Source organism: Hydra viridissima, unplaced genomic scaffold, assembly GCF_058129835.1.
Source record: "Hydra viridissima isolate aposymbiotic clone 2 unplaced genomic scaffold, HvirCarnegie_v1 scaffold_4, whole genome shotgun sequence".
In the NCBI taxonomy this organism is placed as follows: domain Eukaryota; kingdom Metazoa; phylum Cnidaria; class Hydrozoa; order Anthoathecata; family Hydridae; genus Hydra; species Hydra viridissima.
Window position 1 is genome coordinate 3563350 of NW_028324303.1, and position 19908 is coordinate 3583257.

The window sequence follows — 19908 nt, forward strand, 5'->3', positions numbered from 1 at the left end:
CAAAAAATTTAATTAATTAAAAACAGTGGCGTAAACAGGTGGGGGCAGGTGGGGCTAAACTTTTTTCGGGGTGGCAGATTTATAAAACATTTTTGCATCCTTAACTGAATACCATAACACATTACTTAACATTTTGTTTTAAAAAGCATCAACTGGTTACAATAATGAGAAAAAGGAAACATAAATGAAGTGCTACTACATACAGTAAGCGAAGAGTAAAGTTTCTGTGATACAGCAAATTAGGTTCAATGTTCAGGTATTTGGTTGAATTAAAAAAAACCGCTATGAATGATGTTCTTATGCATGGTTCAATTTTTATAAATAATTTATCTTTACAAGATAAACTTCTTTTAAAGATCTCTTTACTAATTGTTCAGCATCGTTACAATATTTAAAGATTATTAAAGTTAAATCAAGCGAAAAATAGAAAAAAGGATGTTGTGATGATTACCCGACTAAATCGACTTTTAGTTGATTAATAAGAAACCCATAGTCGATTACATTGACTATTCAATTTTGCAAAGTCGACTAATTTCTACTTTCGACTAGTCGAACTTTATTCGATATAGTCGAAGTTGATAACAACACTACAATAAATACTTGTTTTCAATGTAAGTTCTACATACTACAGCAATGTTATTAAGTTCAACATCAGAAAATTTTTCTTCTTCTTTTTCACTTAAAATTCAAAAAAGCCGAAAATTAATTTAGAAAATACATTCGTCGATGCGATTTGGCATACAATCAACTGGATCGGTCATTTTTTGAAATACCTGTTCTACAATACCGATACCGATACAGAATTGGCATTGGTCTCGGAAGGACTGATTTTTCCGATACCAACTTCGAAGTATCATCGATATATCGTACATCCGAGAATTCCGAGACTCTGATGCTTATAATCGACCAATTTATGAACAATACTTGAGAAACGTAGTTGAGATGATGAGTTACAGTAATAACTAAGTCTAGGTTTTTCAATTGCGGCACACTAGTTATAACTTTTATTGAACAATGCTTTGTACGCATTAGAAGCAGACTAAAGAGGGAGTTTCTTCAACTAAAATACTTTCTGCTAGATTACTTGATGATGCTTGTCTATTTTTTTTTTTTTTTTTTTTTTTTTTTTTCATATTATAGATTAAATTTTGAATTACGCGGCCTGAAAATTTCTTTGGTCTACCAGTTTTCTTCCGCTCGCAAACCGACCATGAATCTATAACATTTTAAAAGACAAGCTATACATGATTGTTTAACACCAATGGCTTCACCTATCTCTCTAGTAGTTAGACTCAACTCAGACATAGTTGCTGCTTTGATTCTTGACTCGATTTCGATTCTCAACTTGACTTCGATTCTCGAGTGAACTTTTTATGACTTGCAATTGGTTTGCTTTTCTTAATACTAACCATTTTCGTGGAGACTTAAAGAGGTATACCCCCCATGGTGTTTGCTTTCGCCCCTATTTCTACCCCTCGTGTGTGCAACTTCTGTTAATGATTTACTGTTTAGAAGCCCCTTATAAATAATAAAAACCAAAAAAATCTTACACACACGAGGGGTGAGAGTAGATATTTCAATTTTGCTAAGTGTTATTTAAAATGGCTTCTTAGCTGTTTTTTTTTTAAAGTTTCTAACTTGGAATTGATAAAAGGCTAATCTATGAAATAAAGGGCTAATCTATGAAATAAAAAATACATTTTCAACTATATTTTAAAATAAAGACTTATAAATCGCTTGTTAAAAGAGGTTATTATAGTCAATTAAGTATTAGAAAATTGCGAAACGTTTTTTTAATTTTTCTATTAAATAAGCGGTTAGTTAATCGTAATAATTAATTAACTTCTATATATAATTAATTATAAATGATCGTACGCATTATAGTTGGAATAATAGTGTTTTAGTGATTTAAGAAATTAATTTGAACATAAACCAAAAGGGGAGAAAACTTGATAGTTAGACGCCTAATCTCTTTGTGTTACATTTTTAATTAAAGAACTTTTTAGTACTTTTGTAGTTTTTTTTTGTTTGCATTCTTTAATTAGTATCGCTATTTAAATTGCACAACTTAGAATTAAAAACTCGTTTTAAGTATAAGGCCTCTTGAGCTTAATATTTTTTCAAAAAATCAAAATATTTTCTAATTTGAGATATTGCATTTGAAATTTTGATTCATAAAAAAAAAGTTCTTTTCTACGGGAATAATTAGCGATTAAATATGGGATAAATAAGCAACGAACTGTTGTTATCAGTAAGAAGCTTATAACAGTAAAAAAACTTAATAAAAATTCTTTTATCTTGCTAAAACTAAACTCAAAAAAGTGTAAATACTCCCTGCCCTACGAAATAAAATACCCCCTGCCCAACGAAATAAAATATTTTTAGTTTTTTTAACCTTTCAAACACATTCAGTACATGAAGTCCGCAGTGGAAATAACTTTATGACTGAGGATTTACTGGTTCGAGGTTTACAACTGATAAGCAGCATCATTCTAAAACCTATGAAGATGAAATAAAGTGACAGGTGGAAATAAAAAAATTTAGCGTAGTGATTATTTTTTTAATAGTTCCATTAATTGGACGTCGAATAAAATTCGTGATCAATGTAGAAGCTGTTTTTTTTTCCTAGCAATCATTGGTGTTTTTGACCACTTATTTTGTAGCAGCTGCATGCTTAATAATTTATTCTCGTTGTAATTTTGTATGATCTTGTTCCGAGTAGTAATTCCGAGACGAGATAAAGTTCCATTTTTTCTAAAACTTTAAAAGACATTTGTAAATTGGAGTGAAATAAGTAATACACTTTCTTTTTAACATGTAGTCATTAAAAATGTAGAAAGTTTAAAGTTATTACAATGAATGAAGAAAATTGAAAAGTACTTGATCGAAATGTAAAGTATGCAGGTGTCGCAATTTTTTTTCTGGATCATTGGTAACTTTGTAGAGTCTAAATATATTAGACTCATATAGATGTTTATAATTTATTCATTATTCGTTAAAAATCCAAAAACCAAGCACCGGTTATTAAAAAAGCAAATAGGTTTTTACACTTTGTATTACTAATCGGCGTGTTACCGTGGTTAATCGGCACTTAATTTCAATATTCGGATCATTAATTTCAATGTTCGGATCATTAATTTCAATATTCGGATCACCTTCCGCGTTACAACTGGCACTTCACCGCTGAGAATTTGTAGTAAATATATATTTTGAACTTTTTAGCGATGTACTTAAAAAACTGCAAAACTTAGTTGTTTTTTTTTTAATATATTGCTAATTAAAACGATTCGAATCATTTTTTTCGAATTTAATCTCGAATCGAAGTAGTTTCGCCAGACTATTTAATACGGTGCAACATTTGAGGATAATAACTACATTTGAAGATAATAATCTCAATATACTGTTGTATATTAACGATATTATTATTAATCATTTGGAAGATTAGAATTCATTGATTAGAATCAATGAAGAATAAAAATAAATTTTTGGTTTTTCAGAGTTTTCCTCAACGGATAGACTCGTTATTATGAGAAAATACTTTTCAAAAATGTTTTAATTTTTGATTACTAATAAATATTAGTAAAGAAAGAAAACTTAGATAACAGATTTTTGGTTTTATTGTTTTATCGTTCTTAACAATCAAGCTACGCAATCGCTCGTGCTTTTTTTTACAAAAAATAAACGAATATAAGAAATTCAATTCCCAACGGAAAAAAATAAGAATAACAGGCCATGAATTCATGTGCAGAATTCATAATTAGAAAAATCAAAAATTTGGTAAAAACCTCTAATCATTGTAAATTTTATGAAATTCGTGCTATTTACCTATTATTATTGGCTTTGTCACGAAGGGAGCTAAGAAAAGCTTTATTTTGGGAAATGGTATATTCTAAGGCGAATGTTTTTTTTTTTAAAGGTTTTGATTAACAAAGTATGTTTATTACTACTTTTTTGTTTTTCACTCTCCAAGATATTTTGCCTGATGCCTGACTATTTATTACTTCGAAGTGCTTATTCTCAAATGTGATTTAAAAAAATCTGCTACTTAACACTTATTTTTGTGTTAAAATTTATTTAAACAAAAATATATGCACAACTAGATACAATGACACGAGATTTCATATTGCATTAGAGCAATATTTAAAATTTTTTTAAAGCGTTAATCGCATCATCTTTTTGTTCACAAAAGCAATAGAAAGAGTCTTCAAATCAGAAATGAAACTTGAAATATAAAGTAAAAGGCTTTTGAAAAGTCTTTTTTTGCTAGAAAAAGAAGAAACTTAGAATTCCTTACATTTTTTAATAAACTTTTATGACCGAATTTTGTTCGAATCGTTTATCAAATTAGTTCTATTCAAGTTAGTCCATAGATTTATTAAATTTTCAAAAAAACTAAAACTTATATAACTTATAATGCGTTGTTAAAGTATAGAGTATTTTAAGATATACTTTAAGATTATAAAAGAATTATTATTATTTTTTTTTTATCTTGAATTTTTAATTCCCCATAAAATTTCCGCTTTACATGTAAGTCAATTTTTGACTGCGTTTTGACCTTTTTGAACAAAAAAAGCGGGACGTTTCCCCGAATTTCGTAGAGTTAGTAAGTTTTTTTTCTAATAGACTTAAGACTTGTAAATTCAAAGTTAATAGTGTTCCCATCATGATTTTATTTTTTAAGTTAATACGTACTAAAATATTTCAAAATTTTGTTATTTTAAATCATAAGTTGTTTATAATATCAAAAATATTACATTAATAAATGTTTTCTCAACGCAGATTTATGGAGTTTTCCTTGCTCTCATTTACAACTTTCGGGCTACCGACAAACGTTTTAAACTTAACTCAGTAGTCATTTATATACCAAGTATCAATGAGAAGCCTCATTCACTGAGTTTCATTTCTTCTATTCTTCTTATGCCTAAAAGAATATTCTAAACCAAAAGAAAAAAAGATAATTTTTTATGTATAATTTTAAAAAGTAAACAAACAATATATTATAATGTAAGATATTGTTTGTTTATTTTGTAAATTTGTTATTATAAACTATGTTTATGCATAAATTATATATATATATATATATATATATATATATATATATATATATATATATATATATATATATATATATATATATATATATATATATATATATATATATATAGATTAGTTCATCATGTTATAAATAAAAACTAAAAATGGTATCTTTAAAACCTGACTACTACATTATTGGAATTAGTACTTTTAAAACTAATAAAAAAAAGAAAGTATGTTGTTTATTATTGACTATCCTTTTGACTATCCTGTACGTCATATTCAACATCAGAATTGAAGGTTCATATGAGTTTCGGAGTAAAGGTAGATGTAAAAATTCCCTGGAAGAACACAATGATTTGTTGTATCTTATTACCAAAAGTCATGAAATTTTAAACAAATACAAGCTTGATTATTTTTTGCTGTATGGAAGGTATGACTTTTTTTTATAAATAAATTTGCATTTCTGTGAACTAGTCATCATTCATTTTGCTACTTAACCAAATATGTCTGTTTAAAATGGCTGTTTACTAAATAAACTTAAAAAATGATTTTACATTTGAATTGTATGCAAAATCTTGATTGTAGAAGTTTTAAACATTTGTTTTACACTTAAGTTAACTTGCGTGTCTTAAATTTTGATTTAGAAGCAACTTAGTATTCTTGATAGGAAATTGTTTAAGAAGTAACTGAGTTTTCTTTGTAGAAAATTGGTTAGAAGCAGTTGGGTAATATCCATAGGAAATTTTTCATTTTTCTTGGAGAAACTGATATGTTAAAAATCGACTGAGGTGTTTTAAGTTTATAAGAGTATGCATGATTCACAGAAAACTGAAACTAACTGGTTAATATTTATATTGATTGTAAATTAGCCCTTTGAAACAAGTTTCTTAAGTTTGTGAAAGCTGACATGTTTGAATTATCAAAGAAACTTTTCAAAATATCCTGGTGCTATATTTTTAGATTATTTAGTGCTAAAGCTTGTAGAAAAATTAAAAATCTGATCAATTATCTCCAAAATTTAGAAGTTTTTAAAGTTTTAAATATTCCAAAAAATGTGAAACTGCTTGCAACTACTTTTTCTTCTTTCTTAAAATGATAAACTCATCTTTTACCTTAGTGCTTAAAAATTAATATTTGTCAATCTTTATACTTAAGTTATATATTTCAGTCAGTTTATCTACAACTGATTCATTCAACCAGATTAGAAACTTTAACTTTCACTTAGTCTTAAAAATTTCATCAAACGTTAAAAAATCAAAGTATCATTATTGAAATAGTATACATAAAAAAATTTTTTATGTATACTATTTTTTAAATTAAAATGAAATTAAAATGCCATCTTAATATGTAAAAATTAAAAAACTAGGATGAATACTTTCTACTTGATAGAAAAATTTAAATGTGCATTAAATCAAGAACTATTTTGTTGTTGTTGTTTAGTTTATGGGGAGCACTGCGTACTGGTGAACCGCTACCTTGGGACTATGACTTTGATTTTGGAATCGAATATGATGATATAAGTTTGGTGGATTTCAATGAAATTCATAATTCATTTTTGGAATATGGTATTAGCATGCATTATGTATATTATAGTGGTGTTTATAAAGTTAGTTATGGTAAAATGACTGGTGATATAATGGTATTCAAAGATTATTATCATGATGGTATTATGAGACGTATTGGTATAGAGTCATGGCTGTTATTTATACATTACAGATATTATCATCAATATCCTAAGCACTTAACTCAGAAACCTTTACCAAAGTTAAAATTTGCTGGTCTTTTATTTCAAGTACCTCATCAAGGAATTGAAATTCAAAAGTATATGTACCCAAACAACTGGTGGAAAGAACTCAAGCCAAAAGATTGTAGCATTTAGTAATATTCAATTGAGAAAAACCATACATTAAAAAAATATCAATTTATTATTTTTCAAAGGATAACTATTTTTTTATACTTTAGAGACATTTTTATTTACTTTTTATATTTATATTAATTCCTTTTCCTTTTTTCCATATATATATATATATATATATATATATATATATATATATATATATATATATATATATATATATATATAATATATATATATATATAAATATATATATATATATATATATATATATATATATATATATATATATATATAAGGCTATAAGGTTGTTTTCTTTTGTCTTTTTTTTTTTTTTTCATTTATTTATTTTTTTCTTATGTCAATTTTCAAAATTTAAAAGAAAAAAAAATGACATAACAAAAAAGGAATATTTCTTTCAACTCGATCATTTCCTTTGCTGGGTACCATTTCCTCTGTTAAAACGTGTCAACTATATCTCTCCATTTTTTATTATGCTCTAATTGTTTTTTTTTTTTAGATTAACGTTAATGGTTCCTTATGGCACTCTTTCCATGACACCAAACACATGAATACTCAAACTCTTAAATATCGAAACTCGTGTGTGATGTTTATCAGTTTTTCATTCTTTATTTACAAAGCCTGTCCAAAGTCTTACCAATCTTCACTAATACGTTTACTAAGAAGATTGCATAACTTTTGATCTACTTTTTTTGCTCATTTAACTTTTAATTAATTTCGAATTTCTTAATAGAAATTCTAAATTGAAATTCTAAAAATACTAAATTGTAATATATTTTTCCGTAATATCACTTGGTATGTAATCATGTACATATTTATTTTCTCTAAGTGAAAAAAGATTTATTTAGGTTAGAGAGAAGTTTACGTAGTGATTATAGAAAGGTGTCTATATACACGGTTCCATATACAATCTAATTATTTATCGCGTAAAGGTCCATGGGGAAAATGCCGTTTCGGCTGTGCTTTGGTATAGGGTAAAACACCAAGTGTTCGTCGATTTTTTCGACCTAGTCCCTTAAAAAAATTATTTTCTCATTCGCTTTTTGATAAATTATTGTTCTCGAAGTTCGATGGTATAGAGAAAAGATTTCTCTTTATGATGCCCTTAGAACGAATGACCTCCGATAATAAATAAAGGAGCTATAGCCTCCAAAAATCAAAAACAACAGCAACTGTATTGTCATGTAAAAAAAGTTTTAGCTGAAGACAAAGAAAGAATTAGAGTTTTCGGTATGTAAATTTAAGGTGGTACACCAGGGAAAAAATGAAACTGTGAAATATTATATAAAATGTATCTTTTTGATGAAAACTTGTTTTAATAAAGTGTTATAATTATTTTTATTTAAAAAGATAAATTTTAAAACTTATTAAAAATGCATAATGGCGGAAAAAAGAACAACAAAGGCTGTATTTCAAAACATAATATCTTTATCTAGTGAAAAGATTATGGATTAAAAATCGATACAGTTATAAAACAACTTATTATATACCGTTTAACCCATGCGTTTTTAAAGTTTTTAAAATTACTCTTTTTATCACGAATTTACTAAAAAAATTGAAAATTTTTGACTTCCTCTATAGATATATAGCAATAACTTTTTATCTAACCAAATCCAAAAAAAACCCATGGGTCAACCGGAGCATCAATATTAAATAAACATTTCCTGAAAATTTCAGCTCATAAACATAAACTGTACTTAAGTTATCATGTTTTGAATTTTAAAAAACCCTAAAAAAACATTTAAGCAAAAAAAACAAGAATTAAAAAAGAATAGATCATTTTGAAGTGTTAAAACTACTAAAAACCACCAGCTACATAAAATTCTTTTTTCTTAACCTGTTCAGCATCACGAAAAATCATTTTATTTGATCTTAAAGATTTTCTCCTACTTTTTCCTTCATTATTCGATTTTAAATTCATTCGTTTAACACGAGCAATATTTGCTAAAATTGATTTTTTACAAGTTACTGAACCGATTAAACCATAATACTTTAGTACATTTAACACAACCAATTTCTCAAAAACCAATAACTGCACGCATATTTACTTCAAAAGTTTTTTTTTTACTTTTTTCTGGTTTATTTTTTGATAAAACTCTTAGTGAAGTGTAAGTACACGTAGACCAGCCACAAGCAGAGCAGTTCATATTGAGTAAATGAAAAAAACCCATTCTGTGACTTAATTTAACTTCAATTAAAAGAGGAGAATAACAGCACTGACAAACTATTTTTGAAATCAAACTTTTTAATATGGTAAAATTAATCAAAACGAAATAGTTATCAATTTGTTTATCATCAAAACTTTCAATACTATTGTCAGTAACTAGTTTCTTAGCACTGAGACTAGTTGGAACAACTGATGAAGATGGAGATATTAAAGGTTGAACAGTAGAATAATTTTTATTAGGATGACATCCATTCCATTTTCTTTTAACTTTTCTAGATAAATTTTTTTACTTGACATCTTAACAAAAAAAAATCAAATAACCTACAAGAATGTTTGTGCTCTGTTTAATAAGGTTTGTGACTTCTATCAATGCAGTTTAGACCGGGAAAACAAGACCAATTCTTTCTTGATGACTTTATGCTTTCATCTCAAAATTGCTGTTGAAAAAACAACTCCAAAATCACTTAAAAAACAAGTTAAAAACTTGTTGCTATGAGGTTGCTAGGGAGTTTTATATGATAGTGGGGCTCAAGTAGGTCAAAGTTAAGCTATATATTTAACAAGTATGTCGAAAGTTTTTTTTAAAAGTCAACTTAAAGGGTCAATCTTTCATAAAATTAAAAAAAAAAAAAATCAAAAAAATTTTTTTTTTGTCATTTTTCTTCCTGGTGTACCACCTTAAGTTAAATTTATTGCATATTTTTTATTCATAAAGAAGTAAGAAAATGGAAATATTTAAAACTAATATGAGCTAATGGAGCTCAGTTTACTGACTTGCTTGTTCAATGTGTAACCCGCCATTTGGTGAATGTAATCAATTTACTAGAATTAGTAACAGATATGGCACGTACGAATGGAACCTGAAGATTGAAGTTCAGAGTCACTAGAAAAATAACCAATACAGAATGCAACATTAAAAAAATTTTGTGGGTGTGGAAATAAACGTAAGTGTCATTATAACATCATTATATTCAAATACTAACCAATAAAAATAAAGATAAGTAAACTTGTATCTATAGTGCATTTAATTGGTAGGCTTGGGCCAGCCTAAAGCTCTAGATATTTTTATGTTACGTCATAAAAGAACAGATAGATTGTTAGGTTTTAGTTAATTTTAAGATATTTTTACCAGAATCAGAAGTGTACTGTACGACTGGCTCTTTCTTTTTAGGCTTAACTGATTATATAGTTTGCCAAGTCTTGTTTCTTAGCTTCGGTCAAAAAAGTGCAGGGGCCCATTTTTTTGACCATAGGAGCTTTTCTGCAAATCTTGTCTCTAAGATTGTTCTAAGAATGCCATAATGTCAGTTGCCCATCTTTGACCGCTAAAAAATAACAAATAAAGTATGTAGCTATGTTACCTAGGCAGTAAGAACCTATAGCAGTGCTTATTAGATAGTTAAATGTTTATAGATGAAATATTATTTATCTTTAATTTGATTGTTTAAATAACATATTTGAAATTTAATTTGTAGTTTCAAGTTTAAATTTAGTAGCTACCAAGTATTAAATATAAAAATGGCTTTAAAGTTGTTTAAAAATTATTAAGAGTAAGTAAAAATTAATAAGTAGAAAATAAGCATGTCAATCAAAAAATAATGTTAATCAAAAAATAAAAAAAATATTTCTATACGACGACGACGACTACTATTTAATGATTTAATTTAAAAATATATCATAACTATTCAATTATATGCTTTGATTTTTTCTTTAACTAAACTTAAAACAAAAAACGGTGTTGTGATTTATAACAAATAAAAAGGCAGTTATCAACGGTGGCGACTACAAGCAAGTGGGTGTGGCGAAGACAGGGAAAGATTTAATTGCTTATTACGTGGCTATTTTTAAACAAAATTGAGCCATACGCGTATTGACTTATGTGTCACAGTTTATATTTTATGATAAGGACAAAAAAAGTTAATTTTTTAAAAAAAAATTTTAATGTCGATTACTAGCAAAGGAGTCATATTGCTTAAAGTGTTTGCCACCACCACCCCACATTCACTAAAAATTTCTGAAAAATTCTGTACTTTTTTTTTAAAGTTACAATAGTCAAATTTTCGTCATTTACAAAAAGAACATAAAATTTTTTTTTAGATACGAATTTTGAACTTTCCAGCAATTAGTTTTTGCTTGGAATGTTTTTTATTGACCGAGTGGCAAAGACTAGGTCGCATGGTGAATACTAAGTGTTTTACCCTATCCATCAGCGGTTTCTATACACACGTAGCCACATGAGGATAGCGCCAAAATGAAGAGCTTGTTAGGATGCGTGCTCATGCGAAAGAAGAAGCAGCGTTAACACAAATGAAATATATTATCGGTCACAGCAGATTCACCCACTGAAGTAAACAGCTAAAACATGCCAACATAAAACTTTTTTTTATCATTACCAATTGTTGAGCCAATTTTCCGATGCATATAATAGATCTTGCCTAACAGTGTAGTATAGACTAATTTGCGTAGACAAAGAAATGCATTTGTAAAACGTATTAGTGTATCAAAATCATTTAGTTGAGTCTCTTGACATATTACTAAATATGTCTAAAATTGCCATCATATTATAGCAAGTGAAATCTACTTTGCCAATGGCTGAAGTAACATCTCCATTCGTACAAAAACTTCAATACAATGATGTTAATTGACATTCACTGGCTCCAATATATATTTTACAATTTAAAGAAATCCATCTGATTCTTAAAAAAACAGTGACAAGATAGGCCTTAGCAAGATTATGTACTGTTTCCCTCAGCATTGGATATAGGAGAGTGTGCTACTCATTGATCGTCCCCATATATAAAATAAATGTCGTTTTTCATTCACAATAAACTTTTGACAAAACTCTGCAACTTCTATCCCCGTAACATACCATATTTGTAAAGGAACCATGCTTCTTAAATGGTAGGTACTAACGATTTCACTTGTACATATGTAAATGCCGCAGCCTTTACACTGCCCATGTTAAATAATCTTGATGTGGAAACTATAAATCGCGGCAGATTTTTCTTTAAATGATATCATCGCAAGCATAAGTATAATTAGATGGACACGTCCTACGTGTAGGTTGCCATCCAGATAGAGAACCATCCAATTGCATAAGTATCCCTGGTCTGCCCAATAGTAGAGTTTAATATGGCATACCAAAATGCTGCGATTGTTCAAGAGAAGCAATTTCACATAGCTCCATCAGGTTGGATAAAGCGCATTGGTTGAGAATATAATGGTTATTAAGAATGTAATGGTTATTGACAATTGCATTGCTGAAGAGGATCTTAACAAGAAGCGCAGTGCACTTTCACAGTAAAAGTGGGGAGCCTCAGCCTTTACGCTGCCCATGTTAAACCATTGATTGTGTATATATTAAAAAATTGTTTGATGAAATTTAAAACTGATACAACGTCAGCTTGAACAGCGGCAAGTACAGGAATATTAGTTGAGGAGTTAACAGACATCAAGCTCTATAGGGAGTGTCTCGCTGCAGCATCTCAGAGAGGAATTTTAAAAACCTCATCGGACATTCCTTGAAACACAATGAACTCTCCCGTATAACTCCTGACGAAGTCAATACATTGTGCATCAACTATACAGCGCGCATGGAGCGTAGTATAGGGAAAAAAAATTTACAGATTACAACTTTGATATACAAAGGTTTAGTAAAAAAAAGTTGCGCTTCAGGATGATTTTAACAACAACCCAGTATTACAACATGAACTGTCTGTAATTGCAGGAGAAGTCTAACAAAAAATCAGATTAGCTCTTGCACCGTTGAACGTGATGCTGATCACACTTCAGCATGTTGATATAACACCTCTAGCTTGGGTTTAAAAGGTTCTCACAGTTTAAGAAGCTGATTCAGTTATACATATTTAACAATTGCAAGATAACGCGAGTGAAACTTAATGATTGAAGAATATCAAACACACACTCCTGTATAGGATGCAAGTGCTGTAAAAAATGTTTTAAATGCTGCTTTTGTCGGTCAGGTAATCAAGCGTACTGTCTATGAAACTAAAAGTGCTATTACTCGGTGGTTGAGTCATTGTTATAGCTGATAAATACTTTTAAAAGACTCGTGCAGAATCATCACCGCAAAGTTTAGGGGATGTCCGTCTCACAGAAACAGCACAAATGTAGACCCAAAAATACAGCGTGATATTTCGGGCGCTTCGTTTTCAATAATCTCTGGATCATCAACTGGTGCTTTTTGCACCTCCGAGTCAACAAGACAAAAAAAATTATGATGTGTGTATTCTTATAATTTAAACTCGTTCGCTGAGAGTTCACTATCAACAAGGGCTCACGATACTCCCTCCTGGAGCGAGGTGGACGTAGCAAGCATATAGTATCATTTTGCAGACAAGGTTTTTTTTTTAGCGTTAGGATCGAGGAAATAACACCACATAAAATAACCTCGCAACAACCCCGATACCACTAGCTGTTAGTAAACCTTTAAAGACTCCGGTTAGGATACCTAATTTATCAACCACCGATGAAGCAGTTGATATTCTTTTTACTGTTATCCTCCTGCGTTGAAATTTTTTTTTGAACTCGTTCGCTTCGATTTCCATGATGTTGAATAGGAAAGAGCCGTTTAAAACCCTTACCATGTTTAATGGAATTATACTTTGTTGTTGATTAAAGAGAATCACATTCTATACTAGCAATAACTCCACAGAACCAATATATAAGCAGCAATCCATAAACAACTATGTTCTGTTGTTTGTAAACTTATTAACAACCACTGCCATTTCGTCTCAGTAGCTATTACTCACTGGCGCTGTTTTACCAACTGTTGTCCTATCAGCCATGTTACCTGTTAATAACGTAAAAATATTTTGTAAAATTATCAATTTCGACTGTACCAAATACACTTGGTAGAGCTTAAAGTAGCTCATTTTTATACTCGAGAGTCAAGCCTTGAGTGCCAAATCATGTGGTATGAGATAAAAACCTGGTGCTAGAGAAAAATTGAGATGTGATGAGGCATTAAATAAAACACTTTGTCATCGAAAGATGTCAGCAAAAAGATTTATCGTTCTCATGATATGAGCCTCAAGAGCTTACGCATCTAAAACGGCAGCACTCATGCCAATAATATTTCTTCTTGCGGACAGCTGAACCGAGAGTACTCATATAATGTATGCACGAGTAGACTCGGAAATTATATGTGAAAGAAATTTTATACGATCCACTGTTATAAGCTCTGCTTCACTGTTTAATCGTTCGGTGACACTTTCTATTCTAAATGTTGTATTCGTATTTTTAGCAAAACGTTAAGTTTTACACCTTCCGGAAACTTTACCCCCATAAGTCACATGAAACCTTTTGCAAAATTTTTTAATGTGAGGAAAGTTGTTTTATTTTACCACCTTTACACGTAGTAGAGATAACTGTTAGTACTCTTTAGAGCACTAAATTTGTGCCCTAATATAGGACATCTAGTTTATCTTTAGGACATCCAGTTTATCTTTAACATATGGTAAAAGATTAAACCCACGCAAGCAGTCATGGCTCAACATGGATTGAAAGGGAAGCGTCAGGTGATCATCATCTCTCAGAATCCGAGAAGCATTGCTACGCCATTTAATCAGACGCTTATGATCCGTTTTCAAACCTAGAAAAGGATCGCGTTTTGGTACCAGATACTGAAAAACGTCTATATGATGTAACACACGTGAGACTGATTTGACCACCAGATTTGTTAACAATCTTTAGCGTGATAACATGAAAAGGCTAAGCATACGTATGCAAGAGCAGGAGAAACAGAGTCTTAGTTCTTATAGTGGTCACTAGGGAACTCGAGATAATTACCTAAAAATAATGCAAAGAGCTATTCCCTTTGGTTCCCTCTCCTTCGTATTTTGTAAAAAGTCTTCACTATATTGCACACTATTAGATTTTGAACTCTTATCCTGCCGAGGACGCTGCAATCCTAGCTCGCTTGATGACCTGCTTAAGTATGAGATTGTATTTGCTGACCGGTCGCAGGTCTTCATTAGTACCGATACCAGCGCGGCACCAAAATGTTCGCTTAGTAGTATTATCCTGCAGTTCCAACCTGTGCGATTTTGTAAGCTTGCTTCAGTATAACACTTAAAACCACCTGAAAATTTCCTTGCCATTCGAACTGATAATCCTTCACCGTCGTGTGAACTGTGATGCTATTCAGAAAAACTGGATCTTAATGTAAACATTGGGAATCAATCTTTGAGATATGGACTCATCATGTGTCCTAGCACTACAGTGTTTAGCAGACGGACTGAAAAAAAACTCGCTGTCTTCAAGCCAACTAAAGTTAACATGATTTTAAATTGTGTTTCTTCGAATATTCATTCCCATGGAATGTTTCTTAGACATGACTTTCATGAGGCATTCCGAGAACTATCCAAAAGTAATAGAGATGACTCTTGTGAGGCGATTCAGATATCATGAGGCTGCTTGTTCTTTAATCTTCGTTTTTAACAATTGGTACGCTGATACTCGTCAGCAACTAGTGATAGATTACCGAAATGTCTCAGACGGGCACGTCCTGATCTCATAGGCTTCAGATGTTACCACGCACCACCTCGACTGGAACTATTGTTGTAGCAATATTTATTGTGATGGTACTAATGTAAAGTTTGACGGTAGACGCTTGGAAGGTGTCTTATGGTAAATAAAAATTGCTTAGCCCTTGTGTGTACAAGGGCTCACGCAGCCAACCTTTATTGAGAGAGATAAGGGTTGACATGAGCCGTACGAACGTCATGCATTTGAAAAAATGCACTCATTTTTTAAACAGAAAACAATTTGTGTACAAGAGTACACAAATGCATGCAAGTGCTTGTGGTGCGCTAGGTGTGCACCATGATATGTCACGCGCGCTCACTTAATCAAACATATAGTCAAACACATTGTTCGTACAAATATATCGGGACCTGCTACTCGTATGAAAGTAAAACTTTTGAAAAAAACCTCTCTGGATCTCAAATAATTGCAAGTTACTTACTACTACAACCGAGTGTTGTCATAATAATAAAAACCTCAAAGGCTCATTTACTTACTACTAACACGGTATAAAGACCGTAAAATCTTTAAACTTTTAACTAATGAACCTTTCTCGTAGAATTTTTGGAGTCTGGGCATGCCCAGAGTCAAAAAATCTTTGGCGATGTTTTGCTTAAGTATTTTTCAAGTAAAAAAACAATTTTACCTTTTTTTTGGTGACATTTTAAATTACCATGACTTTTCGATGTCGAGAGTTAACATCCATAAAGAAAATAAGGTAACCATTTCCCAAGGAGATAAGGTAGGATCATAAATGATGAATAAAACAATATTGAAACAATAAGCAAAAATTAATCTTTAAGGATTAACTGTTACGTATCTGTCTTTTTTTTTAATCTTTCAGGGGGTGATATGCAAACTTATCCAGCTATTACGCCGGCCATCTAGGACTTTCCTTACTTCTCCAGGGGGCGCTCTTCATGTCGTATACCTCCAACTCACTCACAGACCCCCCCTCTTTCTTAAAGATCGTTCTACCAACGAGTTGTAACGAACAACTACAACAACAAACAAGTCCAAGTTAGAAAACCGTCGCCGCCATTTTTTATCTTTCACACATAAAACACTTTCCATTTTTATGTTCATTATAGAGGCTCTATATTATTTACAAGAAGGCTCTATATTATTTAGAACAACAAACTTCATCAACATTGACTGTAGGAAAAATCAGACTGCAGAAAACTGTCTTTTCTAGTAGATACAAACAGGAAACGCAGACTGCACTAAAAAAAAAATTAACACGGCAGAAAGTAGATGAACTGAAAAAAAGTAATTTATAAAAAAACTACTACCGATATGGACGATCACGAACCTAGTTAGAAAATATTAACTAATTATGCAAAGGAAGTTTTACTGAATAGAGTGCCTGAAAGAGCACATTCGATAAATATTCTAACATTTTTTTACAGAAGTTTTATCATGTACAGGGTGTGGCAGCGATTCGAGAACTTTTTAGAATATTTTTTAAAATGATTTTTTAAAGCACTAAAAAATTATATTCATGGAATATTAAGATAAATAAAAGTTGAAGATAAATACTTTTCCCACCTTAACATTCAATTAGGTTTCCTTTTGTTTTATCACTGCCTCAAGCCTAGGACGGAAGGACTGGCAGGTGCTTATTATAAAGTCCCTTGATATTGATTTCCTAGCACGGATAATTGATGATTTTAGTAACTTGACACTTGAGTAGGCCTTTTTGCAAGCCTTACTTTCAACTACGCTCCAAACACTATAGTGAAGGGGATTCAGGTCAGGAATGGATAGTGGCCAAAAGTGTTAGGACCAGAAATTAGCCATATTGTCCTGGAGATATTGTTGAGTTTTTCTGGACCCATGACAACGTGCATTATCCGGTTGAAAGATGTAATTGTTTTCTGGGAATGTCTTTTTCAGCCATGGCACCACATAGCGTTTTAGTAAGCTAATATACACATCAGAAATAACTTTTTCTTTCTCTTTTATGTGGATTGGTGGACATTTCTCTCCATTAGATGCAATGATTCCTAGCACCATGATGAAGTGAGGGTGCTTGGTGTGATACACAGGTGGTGCTTCGTCACTCTTCTGCACAATGAATCTGTATTACACCTATCTATCACACAGTCAATACTAAAAAAATTATCTGAGAAAAGATTTTGTTGACTTTGGCTTTTTAACTGATGGCTCTGTAAAACCTTTTTTTGTCTTTTGAAGCGTTGAGTGTAACACGTGTAAACATGAGACGACTTTAACTTTAGTATGACAAAGTCATCTCGTGAAACGTTCATCACGTGTCTTTTTTTAATCAACAGGCGTGAAAGCTGATTTATGACAGGCTGAAAAAACTAAAATTATATTCATGCATCACAAGTATATTCATACTGAGCAAACATTCGTGTTTTTTTTCTTATTTTCTTTTGGGATATAAACTTTGATCCGGTGGGGTTTCGCTCATTAATATTTTGCAAGAAAACAAATTTTTTCATAACATTTTCAAAAATACAAAATGAGAGCAGTCTTTATTTCGTTGGTAATTCTAAGTTTTAGCGGTGAGTTTTTAAAAATATTTAAAATAATTTCCCTTACATTAGCTAAATGATACTGTCAATTACTTTTAACGTATTTTTTAAAGCAAAAGGTGCAAGTAATATTTTCTAAATAAATATTTTGATGCTGAAGAGACAATTACTCTTTTTGTAAGTTGCATTAGAGGGATGCATAACACAGTTTTTACGATCTTTTTTAAAAGTGCAACTTTAAAAAGGAAGGGTTATCTTTAACCTAAAGCACTGCACACACATTACTCCATTAATACAGAAAAAAGCTAACAAACAAACATTTCAAAATTTTAATTATTTACATTCCGTCGAAACGAACCGTTCCGTCGAACCTTGAATTAAAAAAATTTAAAAATATATCCATGCATTTTTAAACTGTTAAAAGGTTTAAACTTAAAGTTGCTGATCAATTTTATGTTTAACAGTTTTTGCTTTAAGGGGGCGGTGGCATGTTCTAAACACTCTTAAGTTTTTAACAAGAAGATTTTAATGCAGAAATTTTAAATGCGCACAAAAATTGTTATAACCTGATGAACTTTTGTGATAAATTGTTTTGCAGAACTTTTTTTTTTTAAAAAAAAATAAAATGTAAACATTTATTTGTAGATTATTGCAGATCACGATTGTTATCCGTCTATTGGGGTCAAGACTCGTCTAGTGGCCTTACGTTATCATCGGAAAAACATTTGATCGAATACTGCGACAAATACCAATATGACGTCATTCCAATCGCATTTGTTGATGTGTTTTTCGATCCTAAAAACAGAGGTTACGGTTGATGCAAAAAAATGTTTCGTTAAAGATTCTTTTTTTTTTTTTTACATACCATACAAATATGTAAGCAACTTGTAATGATTTTTTTAGATAGATTACCCCGCTTAGACCTTTCCAATCACTGCAGTAAAACCTTCAAAGATCTGCCACATCTTTTGGATTGTCCTCAAGTAGGAGAACAAATAGAAGAGTGTCAAAAAAAAGGCAAAAAAATACTGATTTCTCTTGGGGGGGCAGACGGAAGTTATGGTTTCCATAGCGTAGAGGAAGCACACGACTTTGCAACAACTATATGGAATTTGTTTCTTGGGGGTTCATCAGACACGAGGCCCTTCAGAAATGCAATTCTCGATGGCGTCGATTTAGATATTGAGAAAGATTCTCATGAGCACTACTCCGATTTTGTTCGAAGTTTACGTTTACTAATGGTTGAAGATATAAACAAAAAATATTTAATTACTGGCGCACCTCAGTGCCCATATCCTGACGATTTCATGGGGCCAGTGAAAAAAGGTACGGTTTTAGATGACGTTGGAGAAGAATTCGATTACTTGTTTGTGCAGTTTTACAACAACTATTGTTGTTTGGGAGAAGAAAAATATTTCGAAGAATCTATCAACAAATGGTTTGACTTTACCAAGCAGCTAAAGAGTACCTACGGAAAAGGACCACTAATTTTCATTGGACTACCTTCTCATCCGAGAGCAAGCGGAGGCAAGAAGGACTACCAGTCACCAGAAAATGTCCAAAAAATATATGAAGTAAGCAAAACATATTTAAGAAATTTCAATTTATCTTCTGTTAAAAGCATTTTTTTAAGTGCAAATTAATTTTTCATTAGACCGTTAAAAACAATGAAGAACTTGGAGGAATCATGTTGTGGGATGCCAGTTTCGATTCAAACAACGTGATTGACGGACAGTTTTATAGCAGCTTGTTGAAGAGGTTTCTCGATGAAGAGGATGCTT

At 30.8% G+C, this 19908-nt stretch overlaps 2 protein-coding genes and 1 long non-coding RNA gene across 7 annotated transcripts in view; 2 read left to right on the plus strand and 1 right to left on the minus strand.

Moving 5' to 3' along the window:
• Window positions 1-4707: 4707 nt before the first annotated feature.
• On the minus strand, window positions 4708-17839 carry LOC149889445 (uncharacterized). 5 transcript variants are annotated; one of them, XR_016451893.1, is made up of 4 exons: window positions 17175-17839; window positions 16273-16849; window positions 10210-10405; window positions 4708-4934 (listed from the first exon to the last, which is right to left on the minus strand). It is a non-coding gene; the product is annotated as an uncharacterized LOC149889445 (long non-coding RNA). The 5 variants fall into 5 exon arrangements; XR_016451891.1 differs by having other exon boundaries at window positions 10210-14891; XR_016451890.1 differs by adding an exon at window positions 9855-9963 and having other exon boundaries at window positions 10210-16849.
• Window positions 5165-7031, plus strand: LOC145183268 (uncharacterized). Its single transcript, XM_090083650.1, has 2 exons — window positions 5165-5467; window positions 6478-7031. The coding sequence occupies exons 1-2, from the start codon at window positions 5199-5201 to the stop codon at window positions 6914-6916; spliced, it is 708 nt and encodes a 235-aa protein (XP_089939776.1). The 5' UTR covers window positions 5165-5198; the 3' UTR covers window positions 6917-7031.
• A 159-nt stretch (window positions 17840-17998) lies between the features above and the next one.
• LOC145183093 (uncharacterized) overlaps window positions 17999-19908 on the plus strand; it is a 40050-nt gene continuing 38140 nt past the window's right edge. Inside the window, exons 1-4 of the mRNA XM_090085119.1 lie at window positions 17999-18157; window positions 18773-18934; window positions 19031-19701; window positions 19782-19908. Of these exons, the coding sequence (XP_089941245.1) occupies window positions 18115-18157; window positions 18773-18934; window positions 19031-19701; window positions 19782-19908 (1003 nt within the window). The 5' untranslated portion in view covers window positions 17999-18114. The remainder of the gene's footprint in view (window positions 18158-18772; window positions 18935-19030; window positions 19702-19781) is intronic.